Raw genomic sequence first — 18,024 nt, forward strand, 5'->3', positions numbered from 1 at the left:
GGCCTAGTCCCAGAACCAAAGCCCCATACCAAGGTTAGAGTACCCAGGAGGGTCCTTGTCCCAGAACCAAAGCTCGATACCCGGGTTATGAACCCACAACGGGCCTGGACCCAGAACAAAAGCTCGATACCCAGGTTAGAGAACCAAGCCTGATCAAGGAATCCTCCTTACACAATCTTTCTTTAACAGGGAAAGAGAACAAATTTGATACTGTCCACTTGGCTCTTGGCTATTTCTCCTGTGCACACTTTATCATTATAGTTCCCATTCCATTGGTTATGCACTTCACAGCTGAGCATCTCTCTCTCCCTCTCCCTCTCCCTCTCCCTCCCCCTCCCCCTCTCTCTCCCCCTCTCTCTCTCTCTCTCTCTCTCTCTCTCTCTCTCTCTCTCTCTCGTTGCTCTGCTTATTGCTACATTACACATTGCTACATTACCTGCTGAAGACACAGCTGTCAAAACTTTTGTGACTGTTCCAAGAATTGAGGATCTCCCATGCCAGTCCATCAGCACCTTTCTCCTCCACTCCCATCCTGTCAGAATGCCAGAGGAGGAGCGAGAGCGAGAGAGCTCAAGAGAGACATAGCAAGAGAGAGAGAAAACCAGCAGGGGAGGGTGAGAGACAGCAGGAGACAGAGATAGATGAAGAGAGAGAGAGAGAGAGAGAGAGAGAGAGAGAGAGAGAGAGAGAGAGAGAGAGAGAGAGAGAGAGAGAGAGAGAGAGAGAGAGAGAGAGAGAGAGAGAGAGAGAGAGAGAGAGAGAGAGAGAGAGAGAGAGAGAGAGAGAGAGAGAGCAGGAGGGAGGCTGATGGGAACGGATCTAACTTTCGAGGTTGCAGAAAACTGCAATGGTCTATTGTCAGGTCCATCTGAGGCATCTGCCAGAGGGAATATGAAATAAATATGAAACTGCAATGATAATAATGAGCTTTCCCCTGGATGTCAGTTGTCCCTTTGAAGTACAAAGATGTTTATTTTTTCTGAAGGTTTGGTACTCCTGGAGTGAGCAAACTTTGCGGGTGCTGACAGACGTTTTTATGATATGCATTAGGGATATGTCTACTCTGAGTGCACAGTATATAAAGGTTGTAGAATCAAACCCTAAGAGTTTCTGGAGCTGTGTGTGTGCTGTTTGCGTGCGTTTGTACGCCTGTGTGTGTGTATGTGTATGTGTGTTTGTGTTGTTTGCTGGTTCGCCATGTACTGCAGCTGTTCCTTTAGGATAATATGTTTAGGCATGCACAACAGCCCGTTCAATCTTTGAGTGAGTGCATGTCTGAGGCGTTGCGCATGCCTATGTGTGTGTTTGTGTGTGCGTGTGCGTTTATGTGTGTGTGTGTACTTGTGTGTGTACGTGTGTGTGTGTGTGTGTGTGTGTGCGTGTGTGTGTGTGTGTGTGTGTGTGTGTGTTCCCGTTAACGACCATGGGGTGCCCCCTCCCCCAGGTCAGTGGGGGGTCCCCACCGTCAGCGTGTCGTCCGTGCTGGGGATGACAGCTGGCGTGCTGGCCTCCACCATGGAGTCCATCGGCGACTACTACGCCTGCGCCCGCCTCTCCGGGGCCCCGCCCCCACCCACGCACGCCATCAACCGGGGCATCGCGGTGGAGGGCCTGGGCTGCATCCTGGCCGGGCTGTGGGGCACGGGGAACGGCACCACGTCGTACAGCCAGAACATCGCCGCGCTGGGGATCACCAAGGTGGGCTTTCGGTCGGGCAGAAGCACCATTTTCTTTGGTTGAGTTCTCTGGAGATCCTTTTTCGACGGCCTATATCCCCCCGAGGGGTGTCAAGGCATAAGAAGAAGAAAAAGAAGAAGCATCTTCTAACATACAGGCACCTTCTAACATACAGGCATTTCAGCAGGGTCGATTGCCCTTTGGAAATGTCTCTAGAACAGGGTTCTTTCCCGACGAACAATTTTTATGTTTAACCTTATTTAACCAGGTAAGGTTATGTGGTTCATAACCTCTTCTGCAAAGAGCGACTTGGCCAAGAAGAAGTATAAAACAAGATAAAATCAGGTTACAAAATAAGAAGAAGCAGGGCAGGAAACACACTCGGACAACACACATTTAGCATCATGAGCGAAATAACGAAACGCTGAATAAATAAGTGAGTTTGAACATGTTGAATACAAAGGCATTGACCTGTCATTTCAGAGGGAAAATACAAGTATGTATCACTTAGCCACAAAGAGAGTTTGTGGCTGGAAGATGGGCTGGCTGAAGCTGTGCGGTTGATCGCACAGTGTTTGATTTCACTCGACTCAAACAGATGGATTCACGGGGCCTGCCAAAGTTTTGCTGCGCAATAGCTGTCGTCCGCATTCAATTCTAGTACATCCAGATGTGGATTGGAAATGTGAATTTTCTACAATTGCTGTCTATGTATTTTGAACCCTTAATGCTTGCCTATAAGATATGGCCTGTTTTTACATACATTCAACAACATATGTGACATTTTATTGATAAACCAGGGAAAAAAACATACTGTATGTGGTTTCCACTCTTTAAAAGTTCTGTCAAATGTTCTCATTCCAAACAGTACGAAGGTGCCAATAACAACGGCAGTACAATGACAATGGTCGTAAAAATATTAAAATATGTTTTTAGTTAAATAATAAGAATAATTATAATAGATCTGTACAAATAAACAACATTAATTATTTCATACACCAAAATAGTGAGCAAAAACAGGAGTGTATTCATAATATTAGTGATTTTATATCGGGAACCATGCGGAACCACAAAGAGCAGAAGAACAACAAACCCTTTGAACTTGAGGTTGAGGGGATTCCACAACAGAGGCCCTGCCCGACCCCTGACCCCTCCCGCTGTCCTGTTCTGTCTCAGGTTGGCAGTCGACTCGTTCTTCAGACCACGGGAATCCTGATGATTCTTCTGGGAATCTTCGGAAAATTCGGAGCAGTCTTCATCACCATTCCAGAGCCTGTTATTGGAGGGATGTTCCTGGTGATGTTTGGAATGATTGCAGCTGTGGGAATATCCAACCTTCAGGTAGATATATAAAGGGCCCCTATATTACCATCAGGTGTGAGTGTGATTAGGCAAGGCAAGGCAAGGCAACTTTATTTATATAGCACTTTTCATACACAAGGCAGACTCAAAGTGCTTCACATATAAACATTGTCATACAATAAAATAAGATAATAGGTAAGTAAAAGAAAAACACATGCAAAAAAAATAGAAAGTTAAAAAGGCATTTTAGTATTAAAATAGAAAATAAAGGCAAAGTTATTTAGCAGAATGCTATAGCAAACATAAAAGTCTTCAGTCTTGGTGCTCCAGGTGCTCAGAGTTGGGGCAAGTCTCAAATCCTCTGGGAGTTTATTCCAGCTATTTGTTGCGTAGTAACTAAATCCTGCTTTCCCATGTTTTGTGTTTACTCTGGGGATAATTAACCGATTGGTCTCAGAGCTTCTTAGTGGTCTAAAAGGCTGATGTAGTGGAAGCATATCAGTTAAATATTTTGGGCCTAAACCATGTCGGGATTTATAGGTAAGCAACATGATTTTAAAATCAATTCTCTGACTTACAGGAAGCCAATGTAACGATTTCAGAATTGGTGTAATATGATCAAATTTTTTGGTCTTTGTTAGAACTCTAGCAGCAGCATTCCGAACAAGCTGAAGCTTCCTCAGAGTTTGTTTTGGGAGACCTGTAAGGAGACCATTGCAGTAATCAAGCTTACTAGTGATAAAGGCATGTACAAGTTTTTGCAAGTCTTCGGTGGACATGAGCCCTCTAAGTCTTGCTACATTTTTAAGGTGATTAGCCAGTAAAAGCCCTTTCAAATTCTGCCCTGCGCTGGGACATAGTGACATCACAAGTGGGAGTGTCAATCCAGACGTTTGATGGATGGATCAGGCTACCAGCCTTCCCAGTGGCCACTACCAACTGCTAGGCTTCCTCCGTGGAATAGTTTGGTTGCCTCTGCTTCTCCGGTGTCGAACGAATCAACTGTACTTTGGATGCTCACAGACCCACGCCATGTGCCAAGTCAAATGTAAACATAGACGCTGCAGGCTTCATAAAATGAAGGTCTTTTGTCTTCTGTAAGATATTTCCATGTGTTCAAAGCAGCAGGTTGTGGCGATCTCTAGTCTTCAGTGCTGTTTACATTAAATGTTTCTCGCTGCTTGAACTGCGTTCAGACATTGTTTGGACTTCTCCAGTCACAATAGTATTGTCTGTATCCAAACAGTGAAGAGAAGATCTAATATTTAAGAAACAATACCTTGCTAGTTTAAGACGATAAAATCTGAGCCATTATAATTTCATTTCAGCTCATGAGAGTGTGAGAACAGAACCATTAACACCTTGTTCGAACCACATCCAGTCCAAGATATATAACAGCATCGATACTCGAAAAATGCAAACATTAGAGTTGGAACATATTTGAATGGTAACCTATGGTACGTGTGGATCCCTACATGATGTTTAACCTGGGGAATGAGGCAGTCTATCGCAACAGAAACCAGGTTGGGGGAAAGAGGCTTACAGTGGAGTTAAACAAACCAAATAAGGTTTTTTCTGAGGTCAATAAGTTTGGTTGATTTTGATATTCTCTGCTCTTCCTGTTACTCTGTTAACCTCTCGTCTCCTTAATGTGTATTCATACATTTTGGTCGCTAGAATCACGTTTTTTGTTTGCATTCTTTCCCAAATGTTCCCTCTTTCACTGCCCTCTTGCATCCCCTCCCTCATGCTCTCTTCCTCCCTTCTTTTTCTTCCAAGAAATATCTACTATCACTTTCACTTCTTCTGTCTATTAGTAGTATGATGTGGTGGGGTTCAATACATCATTTGGCATTATATATCAAATATACATTTTTATATTTATGTATATATTATCAAGATAAATATTATTGTCATTATTATTTACATTCATATTATAATGCCTGTCTCTGCCTCATGCAGTACGTGGACCTGAACTCCTCCAGGAACCTCCTCATTCTGGGCTTTTCCACGTTCAGTGGCCTGGTCCTACCGACGTGGTTCAACTCCAACCCTGGTGTCATCGACACAGGTGAGAGTCCTCTACCTGAAGGGCCTCAAGTCATGCAGTCTGTCTGTAGATACTGACTGAGGTCCAAAACCTCCAACTGCCTCGGAGCACCTCAGCAGACGTTGAGGCTTCTCATTGTGTAGAATCAAAAAAATAAACAGATCTATTTTAAAAGAAGAACTAACAAATGCACTTAATGCTTTTGTCCCTTTTTGTCGCTCACTCAGTGCTAGTTCACATTTTCCGTTACTCAAATGAGTTGTATGCCCGTCGTATTGCGTCCAGAGGATCTTTGGGCTGATCTTAAAAAACGGAAAATTGAAAATAAACAGAGGTTCCAGACTAATACGCATATGCTACATTTGTCTGGGGATGTTACGTTAGTCCTAGCCTAGCTAGATATCGCAAAGTTACAAAAAGCAAGCTTATGAATGACACAATTACTAGTCTATTACTCTTACATGCTTAGTAGCCTTATAATTGATTTGTTAAGTAGGAAACATGAATGGGGAAATAATGCTTCCACCCTGTGGCAGAAGAAAGCACAGCAGCACAGGGCACTTTGGCTTAATTATACGATTTCTTTTTTTTAAGGTTGAACCGTAAGCCGTGATGTTGTGGGGAGAGGTTTTACCGTATTAAAACAATTGATATCGCCCAAGCCTTGTCTGGACTATCCGGTTTTATAAGAGAACACAGTAATTAACCGACATTCCTGCACTGACGCTCCTACACACACGCATGCACAGCAAAACACCAGAGGCTCAGATCTGTGCAAGCACAGCACACTCGCACACACGCAAATACACACATGCAGACAGGCCTATATAAATGTCTAATCCAACAAATAACCCTATATCCCATAAATCTCTACTTTTGCGACGTCTGTACTTACTTTCTGGAAACAGATAAGCCAATTAATGGTTTTGACTAATAATAAGTCTCAGCTTACAATCACCCACTCCTTACAATGTGCTCCCACAGTCCCCAATCTCCCACAGACATCAGACTTTGATCCTGGGAGTCATATGATGCGCCCGCCAACCGAGAATGGCCTGTAATCTAAAGTTCAGGTCTGTCTTCAGGAGGACTTGTCTGGCGCCCAAAGGTCAACGGCAGCTTACCACTCAATCCTATTGACTCGACCCGCTGCTGCTCACTGTAATCTGTCCAGCTCAAGGCCCTCTTTCTCGTCATACTCCTCCAGTGCATCATCAATGGAAAGCCCCCACTTTCTTCCAACACTACTAAACATTTTACTGAATTGCCGGATGTCTGTTGCCAGTGAATGCTTTGCCGCTTCCACCACCCTCTGTACTTATTTTCAGCTGTGGGCGGAACAGTTTCGTACCAGATATTGATGTAGCACGTCAGCCATGCTCACGAATGTGAAGATGCAGGATTTCATGCTGAAATTTCCCAGTCTTCATAAGAAAACAGGGCAAGGTTTTTTCACTGCGGAATCTGTAATATCCAATAGAAGTCTTCAATGATGTGCACGCACAGGTACTTTAGACTACTGACCCTTTCAACCCAAACATCACTAATGTGGATGGGGATGTGTCCACACCCCTGCTGTCATCGGTAGTCCACAATCATCTCTTGAGAGTGAGGTTTATGTCCTAACTTCCTCTCTATGGGCCGTCAAGTTGTTGTCAGTAATGAGGCCCAGGATGGTGTCAACGTTAAGTTCAATGATGACATTGGACTTGTGCCTGGTGGCACAGTCATAAGTGAACAATGAACATGGGAGCTCAGGGGAAGAACAGCGAGGAGGAGGTGTGGCTACCACTTCTCAATGCCTGGGGCCTGCCCATTAGGAAGTCTTATATACAGCTGCAGATGGCGGACTCGAGACCAAGATCAACTGCCTTAAAGACAAGGTGTGAGGGAATGATGGAGTCGAAGGATGAGCTTTAATCGGTGAAGAGCATTCTCACATGGCCAGTTGGTTGAGCAAAGAACGAGTCGCCCAGAAGATGGCTTGATCTACAGCCCTGTTGGTCTATATGCAAACTGAAAATGGTCCATGGTTTCAGAAAGGTTGGACAGATGTGTTTCTCTTGGATCAGAGCTGTGGTTGTTGGACTCCTCATATCTGGCTTCTTCAAAAGCGTCAGGGTCCCCTGAGTTGAAGGCGTCGGTCCGTGGTTTGAGTTTAGCGGTAATCTGCCGAGTGATCCTGGGTTTGTGGTTGGGGTAGTTGCAGACTTTGGCTTTTGGAACCGCATTGTCAATGCACTTACTTACAGTATATAGCCTATCCCAGACCAGCTGCATCCTCAAACATCTCTGTTGACTCGATTGACTCTTTGTTCCATTCCTAAATGTCTCTTGAATCTGTGTACCTGTTTCCATTTCTGCCTTTATGAAGGGAAACAGTAGGATCAAAGGTCAGCCTTTCCAAAGCAGGACTGGGGAGGGGTTTATAGCAGTCTCTGAATGGGATTAAACAGTGATCCAGGGTCAGTTCTCCTCTAGTGAGAAGTTATATATTGATAGTATTTTAGGCGTACCTTTTTCATGTTTGCTCTGTCAAAGAATCCAAAATCACACTAAAAAGTCATATTTTACAAGTGAATGTTTTATGTATTTTTTTATTGTGACTATCAAGGGCACAGGTCTAATTACAACAAGTATTTTCTGAAGGGTACATCGATAGTATCATCAATGCATATTGAATGATCTGCTGTAACAGACACACATCCATTAATAGTATTAATGTGCAACGGTTCAGACCACTGAGCAAGATACATAGGGGGGACATTAACAAAACCTGAAAAAATTTGTTATTCTATGCATAGTAGCATTTTCTATTGAAATATAATACAAGTTTACAAGTTTACAAGTAGGGTTAGCCTTATTATAACATAATGTACCATGTAGCATTGTTTATATTAATCTGATCACCGGAGTAGTAGCAGTATTTCTCCATTCATAGGAGATATCACGGTGGTCTTAAAGTTTGGCAGTCTCAGAGGGCAGTATTTTGTTTGGTTTATCGTTTATGATGGACTCAGCATAATGTAACGCCATGTAGCGGAGAAGGATGAGAACAGCTGGGGGAGAACCATCCAGACTAGAAGGAACACCCCTTCCCTACCACCCAGACCTTTTGTATTTTTGAGCCAGGTGCTCAAGCTAGGGTTTAGGTATTTAGGCCCAATCCCATTTCTACCCCTTCCCCCTTCCCCTTACCCCTCCCCCTTGTTTTGAAGGGGTAAGGGGAAGGGGTAAGGGGAAGGCGTTAGGGGTAGAAATGGGATTGGGCCTAAGGCCCAATCCCATTTCTAACCCTTACCCCTAACAAGGGGGAGAGGTAAGGGGAAAGGGTAAGGGGTAGAAATGGGATTGGGCCTTAGTATCCCCTGGCAGATCTGCCGGTCCATACCAATGGTTGAGGCTGGAAGATTGTGTTCTCTCTTGTTCCAGAAGATCTTATCAATGTTACCTTCTCACCCCGTTAGATTTTATCGCCATCCTTTGAATATGTTTTAATGCTGGACACTTTGTTACTTCTGGTGAAAAAAGTATTGTTGTTATTGATGTATCTTCTCTCTTTCTTCAAGGAGTGAAAGAGCTGGACCAAGTTATTTTGGTGCTTTTTACCACCCACATGTTCATTGGAGGTTTCCTCGGATTCGTTTTGGACAACACCATTCCAGGTACACACAACACAAGCAGCACCCACACCGTGTATTGTGTTAATGTTTTCAAACGGCTTGATAAGGTGAAGGCATGTTGTATCTCATCCAATCGAAATCATTTCCTCCACACAACCTAATGCATGAGAGCGCTTAAAGTGGGTACCATTATTTATATTATATATATTTATATATTATTTCCCGCTGATAAATCCTGAGGGTTTATTAAGCCATAGAGTTAGAATAGATAGAGACACTCAAGTTATACCATGCAAGTTTAAATCCTGAAAATAAAATAAACAAAATAAATACCAAACTGAAACAAAGCTGTTATATGGGACATATGATATATCCGCCTAAACTGTTCTTGCTGGTTGTTTCCCGGTCAAAGGGAGTGAGAAAGAGCGGGGAATAAAGAGCTGGCGTAAGAAGGTCCAGGAGAACGGACAGGGCCATGCGGTTAACCAGTCCTGTTACGACATCCCCTACTGCAACGCCATCTTCCAGCGCTTCAAATGCTTCCAGTACCTGCCGTTCCTCCCCTCCTACAGAGAGCCCAGGAGGAAAACCTCAAAGTGAGCCTAGCCAAAGTGGTGCTGAAAAACAACCTTCATTCTGGGATTCAGCTGGTTCCATGGCTTTTGGTAGCACACTATATAAAGAAGGGGGCAGATGGGATAGTGTGTTCTGAATTATGACATTTTAAGGAATTGTGTCCGTTATATGGTTGAAATTCAAGCCTATGTTACAGGTAAAGCTTTGGAAATAAATTAAAATGTCTACATTTCAAAGGATCGGTCAACCTGAAGCTGGACCTTATTTACCAATCATTCTCATGGGCGTTGAGATGTTGTAGGAAGAGAAAATGTAATTGAGAGATAGAGAGCAGAGGGATGGTTTTGTTTGACTTCAGAAAGCTTAGATAATTTCCCTTTCATGATAAATTAAATCTGAGCCGGTCTGTGGTTAAAACAAACTACAGCGTTCTCGCTTAATCCTGGACCAATTTCCAAAATTGTTGCCACGTTGGTCCCTTAAACCGAACATGAGGGGAATATTTGGTTGGGTGTCAGGTTGAAAAATGTCAAAGTTCTCCTCTAACACCTTACCTTTGAAACTTGATACAGACTAAAATAACAACACATTCAAGGACTTTATAATGCCTTTAAGCAAGTAAATAATTCTGAAGTAAGCATTTGTAAACTTCTATCAAAAGTGATGTATGGCCTTGGAGCAAAGCTCAGTGCAAACCAAAAGACCAAAAGAAAAGGTGTCTACTACAGAATATTCTTTAATTCCTGCAATAACAAGAATTAATTAAATATCTTTCTCCTCTAATGCTTTCAGACAATCCTCAAGGGAGAAAACTGATTCATTTACAAACTATATAAATTACCGCAGTCCTGAAATACAAATACTTTTGACAAGTTTTTGAATATATATTATAAGTCAATTAATCATTAAATCCAATTTTGATATTTAATCACAGAAAGCAGAACATATCTAAATCTGTAAAAGATGTGTTTTAATTTGAGGTACAAATTCAGAATAATTTGTCAAGCGGACAATTCTGAACAGGATTCTACTCATATCTTTTTGAAATTTTCTCAATGGAAAACTAAAGTTAAAGCTATTTATGTTGTCCTATTTGTGTTGCTACGGCTACAGTCTGCTGTAATGTCCATACATGGGCATATGTCAAGCAAATGACCAATGTTATAGATAATAATAATCTAATAATAATAATAATAATAATAATAATACATACATTTTATAGTTGGTGTTTCATTAACTTAAAATGTGCATTTCAAATATTTGCATCTTTATGTATTTATTTTAATTTACCCAGTTTTACACTTGAAGCTTGTTGTTGCTTGTTTGCAGACCTTAAAATAACTAATATATAAATATACCATGAAACCAGTACAAGTGAAAAAAACATACATTCTGTATTCTTATTGCATTCTTATTACGATATATATATATATATATATATATATATATATATATATATATATATTAGTGGTGGGCATAGATTATTTTTTTTAATCTAGATTAATTCCAATTAAAATGGCAAACGGCAAAAAATCTGTTTGCTTACCTTGACGGCGGTCAATTATACTGGGCAATGGTGATTTATCAAATATAATTCACCGCCGGAAGTTGTGAAGTGCCCATGCAAGTGAACGGAGCATAAACAAAAATAATTGACAGCTGAACGTTGGGAAGGCCCATGCAAGTGAATGGAGCAGTCTACAGCATTGAGAAGAGCCATGTAATAATCCATAATAATGTAAGGTTGAGAAGTTAAATATTTGAAAGTTGTAGAATAAATTAATATAATTTATATTGGAGTCAATTTGCTAGAAATGTACTTACAATTTTTAGTCAGTTAATCATTTACATATTTATGTTACACAATTATTACATATTTACATGTTTACATATTTAACACAGTCAGGATATTCTGTTGAATCTGCCTCTCTGATTCCCTCACGTTTACCTCAGTCTAAATTCTAGCTTCTGATTGGTTAGTTCAGTCACGTGATGGGTCCGAACAAGGAAGTGTTTGAAAATAGATTAACTGCGATATTTTTTTTATCGCGCGCTAAACGTTTTGCGTTAACGCAGCCGTTAACGCCGATAACGACCCACCACTAATATACATATATATATAAAAGTATGTTTACAGTGTACGATACATGGCATTTTTTAACCTTTAGGTGGCAGCAAATCACCCAAAGAGGTTGAGTTTACTGTTGCTCTTTAATCCACATATTTTGCTGGATAGGGAGTTATTTCCATGAGAGCTTCTTCAAGCATATAAATTCCATCAGTTTGTAAATATTTCTTTAAAAAACTAAAAACCATTATGGCATTTGTACCCACAAAATGAATAGGAAATAGATTGTGCTAAGCAATAATTTTTCCAAAAGCTCTGAAAGATCAGAGGTTATTTTCCGACCCAGTGCCAGGAAGCCAGAGCCAGAGTCAGGAACTACTTGAATTAATTTCATCTGTGATATATTAACATGAATAGTTAATGAATGCATGTTCCACACTGCTATGTGGCTCTTTCCAAGCTCTTATTGAGAAGCCCATGTATCGCTAATTAGCGAATGAACAAGAAACAGTCTAAAATGGAATAATCCAAAGAGAGGACAGGTAGCAAAAACTAAAACCACTAATGGAGATGTCGAAGCGCTCTCTCTATGAAGGCCTGTCAACAAAGACTCCACTTTGAACTGATTGTAAATGTTGTGTCTTTGATTACTGTATATGAATAAACAGCTGAGCCTTCTATCTTCTATGTATCTTGCAGTTTGATTGTTATTTTTCTCATTTGGGTTGGGCCTGATTACCCTGATTAAATGTCCTTTATAAATATGTCTCATTTTTTCACGTACCTGCCTCCCTCCATTGTCATTACCATGTCTAAAAATTTAGTTGGTTAAATTGTCTCTGTGTGTGCTGCTGATCCATACAGTTATCCCCCTTTAAACAGACATGGCATGTAGGCATCATAAACAATAAAAAATAAAATAATTATTGAGGCCAAGGGCGCAGATCTTATTACAACTCACAGTATTTACTGGAGGGGATATCAAGAATATCACCAACGTATATCAAACTATCTGCAGTATACTAACAGACTATTACTAGTAGCTTAAAATATATATATTTTAATGAAGCCCTTTTCACTATACTTATTTACCAATTTTACAGAGCCACACATCCACAAATGCGGCACCATTCATTTATTCTGTGGGGGTGGGGGGGGGGACTTTATGTTTTTCAGAAGTAGGAGGGGACATGTTCCCTCAGTGCCCCCCAGGATTTGTGCCCATGATTGAGTCCTCCCATGTTCAACGTGATCTCCTGCTGTTACCCACTGGACCCATTTCAACCACTGGACTAGTCCATCAATGTCTCCATGAGTTCTCAGAGCTATTTGATTTACCTCTCTGTCTGTATGCCTGGTGCACATGATGATGGAGGGAAATTTGTGTTTAAACAGAATAAAAATAATGGAATATTACATATATAATTTAATATTGTAACATTTACAGCACACCTCTGTAGGGTACAGTGAATAAGGCTGTGGTACAACATCACTGATACATATCCCTGGCCGGATAACACATATCAGCTTGCTTGTTATTGCTTTTAAAATAAGAAACTTACTGGCTCAGTGAGTAGAATCTGGTCACGTTTGGCAGAGAATAGAGGGATTCGGTTTGTAGAAGTAGTAGAATAAGTAGAATAATGAGTCAATACGATACTAAATGTGCTCAAAATGAATATAACCTGGTCCAATAGGGTCACATGGCATCTATGTGAACAAAACACCCGTGATTCAAAATCTGATAAAGACAAGAACGTGTAAAAATAATTTCGCCTGGGACTTGGCAGAGACATTCATATCGCTGGCCAATTGAATGGCTGCCTGAAGGTCTTCTTATTGAAAGATTTCTGACAGATTCCTAAAAGGGAGCTTCTCCTTAGCAAACAACCGACAAGTCACTATGAATCATGTCCCTATTCGAATTTGTTGTGTTATTTGTTAAATTATTTTGTTCTGAAGAGATACACTGCATCGCGTTTCAGTCGTAAAATAAATGGCCTTTCCCTACTTTTGGCAGAAAGCCCAGAGCAAACAGTCTATGACTGCAAGGCATCTTGGGAGCTTCTTTCTGTGGGAAGGAGCAACCAATAGACAAACTGAGCAAATAAATGTATGCGCACATATGTTGATGCTTTTTTAGAAAAATGACATGTTTGCACTGCTTCACAGAAACCCAACCCACACTCCAAACTAATATAAATGAAGAAATGAAGAACTGAAGCAGAAGTAAAAGACTAAAGAAAGATTAGAGGGACAAATGTTTCAGTTGTTTTTTTAAGTCAGAAAAAGGAGATTCAAAGTATTTTTTGCAGCTTGTTCCAGTTTGACGAGGCTGCGTACAGGAAGAGGCTTTCTATTACATCTCAGCCCTGAGTCCATGTTTGATAAATAGATCCCCTTCCTGGTCATATCCTAAGTCGACTCTGTCAGCTGGTAGGCTAGAGTGGATCTCTCTGATCTACATCTGGCCGAAGAAATACTTTTGAGTGACGCGTAGGGTTTATGGTCAAACTACTTGTGTGGTAGAAGCAGTTAAGTAACACCCAGACATGAATGTTTTTGTAGGAACACAGGAGAACACAGGAAGAATCTGTTGAGTCCACACAGAAAGGCCACAGACCGGTTTGAAGAAAGGACTGTTACAGCCATGCTAACGTTGGAGGAAATGGTAGCCACTGCATCAAAGAAATGACACTTTTTGTTAGATAGCTGGACGTGTGGGGTGTAAAATTAAGTTGGTCAATGCGGAAACAATGTTTGCCAAGAATGTTGTTTCAAATAATGACATTGATTGTGTTCTGCAGTTCCTGTTTCAGCCATAGCAGGTTTTTTTTTGTCTCAAAAGTATAATTTTTTTTATTCCGTTGTCCCTTCTCCAGGGGAGAAGGGGGAAATGTTAAAAACATGGGGGCGCGACAAACAGGAAGGATAAGGGCTTAGTTGAGTTCCTGAACAACAGGTCAGCATTCTTGCCATGCCATTTAAACCGTGGGAGCATGTCTGCCTTGATCAGATTTGAGCATCTTAGAATTAACCATATAAGTTGGGGCTTCTGACTAATTTAGATTGGAAGATAAGCAGACATGAATGGGCCTAAAATGTTGTAATTTCCATGACAGAAGAGAGAAAAAGAAACTAGTTTGGAAAAGCTGCTTTCAGTTATGCAATTATGTATGAAGGCGCTGTGAGACTCCATGTTCATTGACAACAATTCAGCATCCAACCCCATAGTCCCCTCCAGGCCTGACACCAAGCCCAGCCTCTGCAGCTGGATCCTAGACTTCTTCACTGGTCAACGTTTTCTGGTCAACCTGGACAGCAACGACTGCCTGGCAACACACAGCTCCAACTCGGTTCTTAAGTTTAATGACGAAACAACAGTGACAGGACCTGATCAACGACAACGACCTCAACAAGACGCCTGCAGGAGGTTTACAACCAGAGAAACCGGCTCAGGTAAAAAAAAAAGCACATCAAAGCCTCTTCCACCTCACGGGACGAGGACTTAAGAAGAAGTTCGGCAGAGGGTCCAAGAGCCTACAAGCCTTCTACAGAGGCCCTACAGGGAGCCTTCTGACAGGTTTCATCGTCGCCTGGCATGGGTACTGCACTGCCCTCAAAGGCAAAGCATTGCAAAGGATGGTGTGGTTAGCCCAGCGCATCAGTGGATGTGAGCTTCTCTCCATCCAAGACATTTATAATCGAAGGTGTGTCAAAAAAGCCTGAAGCATCATCAGGGACCCCACCCACCCCAACGACAAATTTGTTCAGCCGCTGCTGTCTGGCAAGAAGTGTCGCGCAACCAGGCTCATAATCAGTAGACTCTAGTGGTCTGCCTGCCCCTAACCCATTGCACAATGCACCCTTGCTCTTGTTATCATAATAATCAGTACTGCTGCTGTTCTATTTGAATATAGATTCATATTTGTTTAAATTATGTTGTGCTATATAGATGATATAACTTGTTTGCTGCTGCTGGGTAGAGGTGCCAGAACAAATGAATTGCACTGCCGTATACTTGTACAATATCTTGAATCTTGAAAAGATTGAACGCCAGTTGAAGTGAAAGGTGTAAAGATTTGTATGTAATGCATACATGTTTTATATGTGTATGGCTGAACCATGCTTATTTCCTTCGAAAAAGGTGCATCACATTTGAAATATGAAACGTCAACCGATTGCGATAGACATTTTATGGAGATAAATTATTACAGCTAGACCATCTGTTAAGAATGAAATGCTGTATTTTCCAGCTAGCCTCATGCGATGTCTTGATTCAGAGAGAACCTGGATTTGAGACAAGCAGAGGATTCAGTACAGAGCAAGATAAGCTTAAGTCAACCTCTACCTTCTCATACACCTTCTCATATCCCAAATTGCACTGTAATCCTGAACTGTCATTATAATTCTTGAGGCTTCAAATCATATTTTTTTAAAGAGCACCTTTTAGTAGTAAGTAAGTAAAATGTATTTATAAGGCACATTTAAAAACAATTTTCACTGGCCAAAGTGCCGTACATGGTGCAAAGAGGCATATAAAAGAACATATACCACATACATAGACATAGATGAAAACATATAAAATAAATGACATACGTATCACAAAAGGGCAGGAAAGGCCAGGGAGAAAAGGTGTGTTTTGAGCCTAGATTTGAAAATGGTGATGGAAGGAGCGTTTCTGACTGCAGGCGGCAGCTCGTTCCAAAGGCGGGGGGCAGCCACGGCAAAAGCCCTGTCACCCCTCTGTTTCAACCTAGTGCGTGGAACGTGCAGGAGACCCAAGCTAGCTAATCTAAGGGACCTGGGTGCTGAGTGGTGGTGGATGAGCTCTGTGATGTAGGGCGGGGCCAGGCCATTTAGGGCAACTAGTGGAGGGATGCTAGGATGGGGGTTATATGATCCCGCTTTCTGGATCCAGTCAGCAGCCTTGCTGCAGAGTTCTGGACCAACTGAAGGCGAGAGAGGAGTGATGGTGTTAAATGGTGTTATCTTAAAACCTCTGATATAGTGGTTTCGGGGCTAGGTATGAACTGGATAGTGTTAAAGGTGATGAAACATGGTTTGGGCCTCTGGTATCGTGATAGCTGGGCTACGTATGGCTAGGAGTGGTACAGGTTAAACACATGGTTTATTCAGAGCATGGGTACTGCACTGCCCTCAAAGGCAAAGCATTGCAAAGGATGGTGTGGTTAGCCCAGCGCATCAGTGGATGTGAGCTTCTCTCCATCCAAGACATTTATAATCGAAGGTGTGTCAAAAAAGCCTGAAGCATCATCAGGGACCCCACCCACCCCAACGACAAATTTGTTCAGCCGCTGCTGTCTGGCAAGAAGTGTCGCGCAACCAGGCTCATAATCAGTAGACTCTAGTGGTCTGCCTGCCCCTAACCCATTGCACAATGCACCCTTGCTCTTGTTATCATAATAATCAGTACTGCTGCTGTTCTATTTGAATATAGATTCATATTTGTTTAAATTATGTTGTGCTATATAGATGATATAACTTGTTTGCTGCTGCTGGGTAGAGGTGCCAGAACAAATGAATTGCACTGCCGTATACTTGTACAATATCTTGAATCTTGAAAAGATTGAACGCCAGTTGAAGTGAAAGGTGTAAAGATTTGTATGTAATGCATACATGTTTTATATGTGTATGGCTGAACCATGCTTATTTCCTTCGAAAAAGGTGCATCACATTTGAAATATGAAACGTCAACCGATTGCGATAGACATTTTATGGAGATAAATTATTACAGCTAGACCATCTGTTAAGAATGAAATGCTGTATTTTCCAGCTAGCCTCATGCGATGTCTTGATTCAGAGAGAACCTGGATTTGAGACAAGCAGAGGATTCAGTACAGAGCAAGATAAGCTTAAGTCAACCTCTACCTTCTCATACACCTTCTCATATCCCAAATTGCACTGTAATCCTGAACTGTCATTATAATTCTTGAGGCTTCAAATCATATTTTTTTAAAGAGCACCTTTTAGTAGTAAGTAAGTAAAATGTATTTATAAGGCACATTTAAAAACAATTTTCACTGGCCAAAGTGCCGTACATGGTGCAAAGAGGCATATAAAAGAACATATACCACATACATAGACATAGATGAAAACATATAAAATAAATGACATACGTATCACAAAAGGGCAGGAAAGGCCAGGGAGAAAAGGTGTGTTTTGAGCCTAGATTTGAAAATGGTGATGGAAGGAGCGTTTCTGACTGCAGGCGGCAGCTCGTTCCAAAGGCGGGGGGCAGCCACGGCAAAAGCCCTGTCACCCCTCTGTTTCAACCTAGTGCGTGGAACGTGCAGGAGACCCAAGCTAGCTAATCTAAGGGACCTGGGTGCTGAGTGGTGGTGGATGAGCTCTGTGATGTAGGGCGGGGCCAGGCCATTTAGGGCAACTAGTGGAGGGATGCTAGGATGGGGGTTATATGATCCCGCTTTCTGGATCCAGTCAGCAGCCTTGCTGCAGAGTTCTGGACCAACTGAAGGCGAGAGAGGAGTGATGGTGTTAAATGGTGTTATCTTAAAACCTCTGATATAGTGGTTTCGGGGCTAGGTATGAACTGGATAGTGTTAAAGGTGATGAAACATGGTTTGGGCCTCTGGTATCGTGATAGCTGGGCTACGTATGGCTAGGAGTGGTACAGGTTAAACACATGGTTTATTCAGAGCTACCAGGTCAACAGACATGCACTCTGTAGGTGGTTAATGAAGCTT

The 18,024-nt window shown here is 41.7% G+C and overlaps 1 protein-coding gene across 2 annotated transcripts in view; it reads left to right on the plus strand.

Moving 5' to 3' along the window:
• si:dkey-106n21.1 (solute carrier family 23 member 1) overlaps positions 1 to 10,671 on the plus strand; it is a 32,625-nt gene extending 21,954 nt beyond the window's left edge. For both annotated transcript variants that reach the window (XM_030366879.1, XM_030366878.1), the window contains exons 8-12: positions 1,445 to 1,698; positions 2,854 to 3,018; positions 4,942 to 5,050; positions 8,599 to 8,694; positions 9,065 to 10,671. In XM_030366879.1, coding sequence (XP_030222739.1) covers positions 1,445 to 1,698; positions 2,854 to 3,018; positions 4,942 to 5,050; positions 8,599 to 8,694; positions 9,065 to 9,252 — 812 coding nt within the window. In that variant the 3' untranslated portion in view covers positions 9,253 to 10,671. The remainder of the gene's footprint in view (positions 1 to 1,444; positions 1,699 to 2,853; positions 3,019 to 4,941; positions 5,051 to 8,598; positions 8,695 to 9,064) is intronic.
• Positions 10,672 to 18,024: the final 7,353 nt, after the last annotated feature.

Source organism: Gadus morhua, chromosome 9 (assembly GCF_902167405.1).
Source record: "Gadus morhua chromosome 9, gadMor3.0, whole genome shotgun sequence".
Taxonomy (NCBI): Eukaryota; Metazoa; Chordata; class Actinopteri; order Gadiformes; family Gadidae; genus Gadus; species Gadus morhua.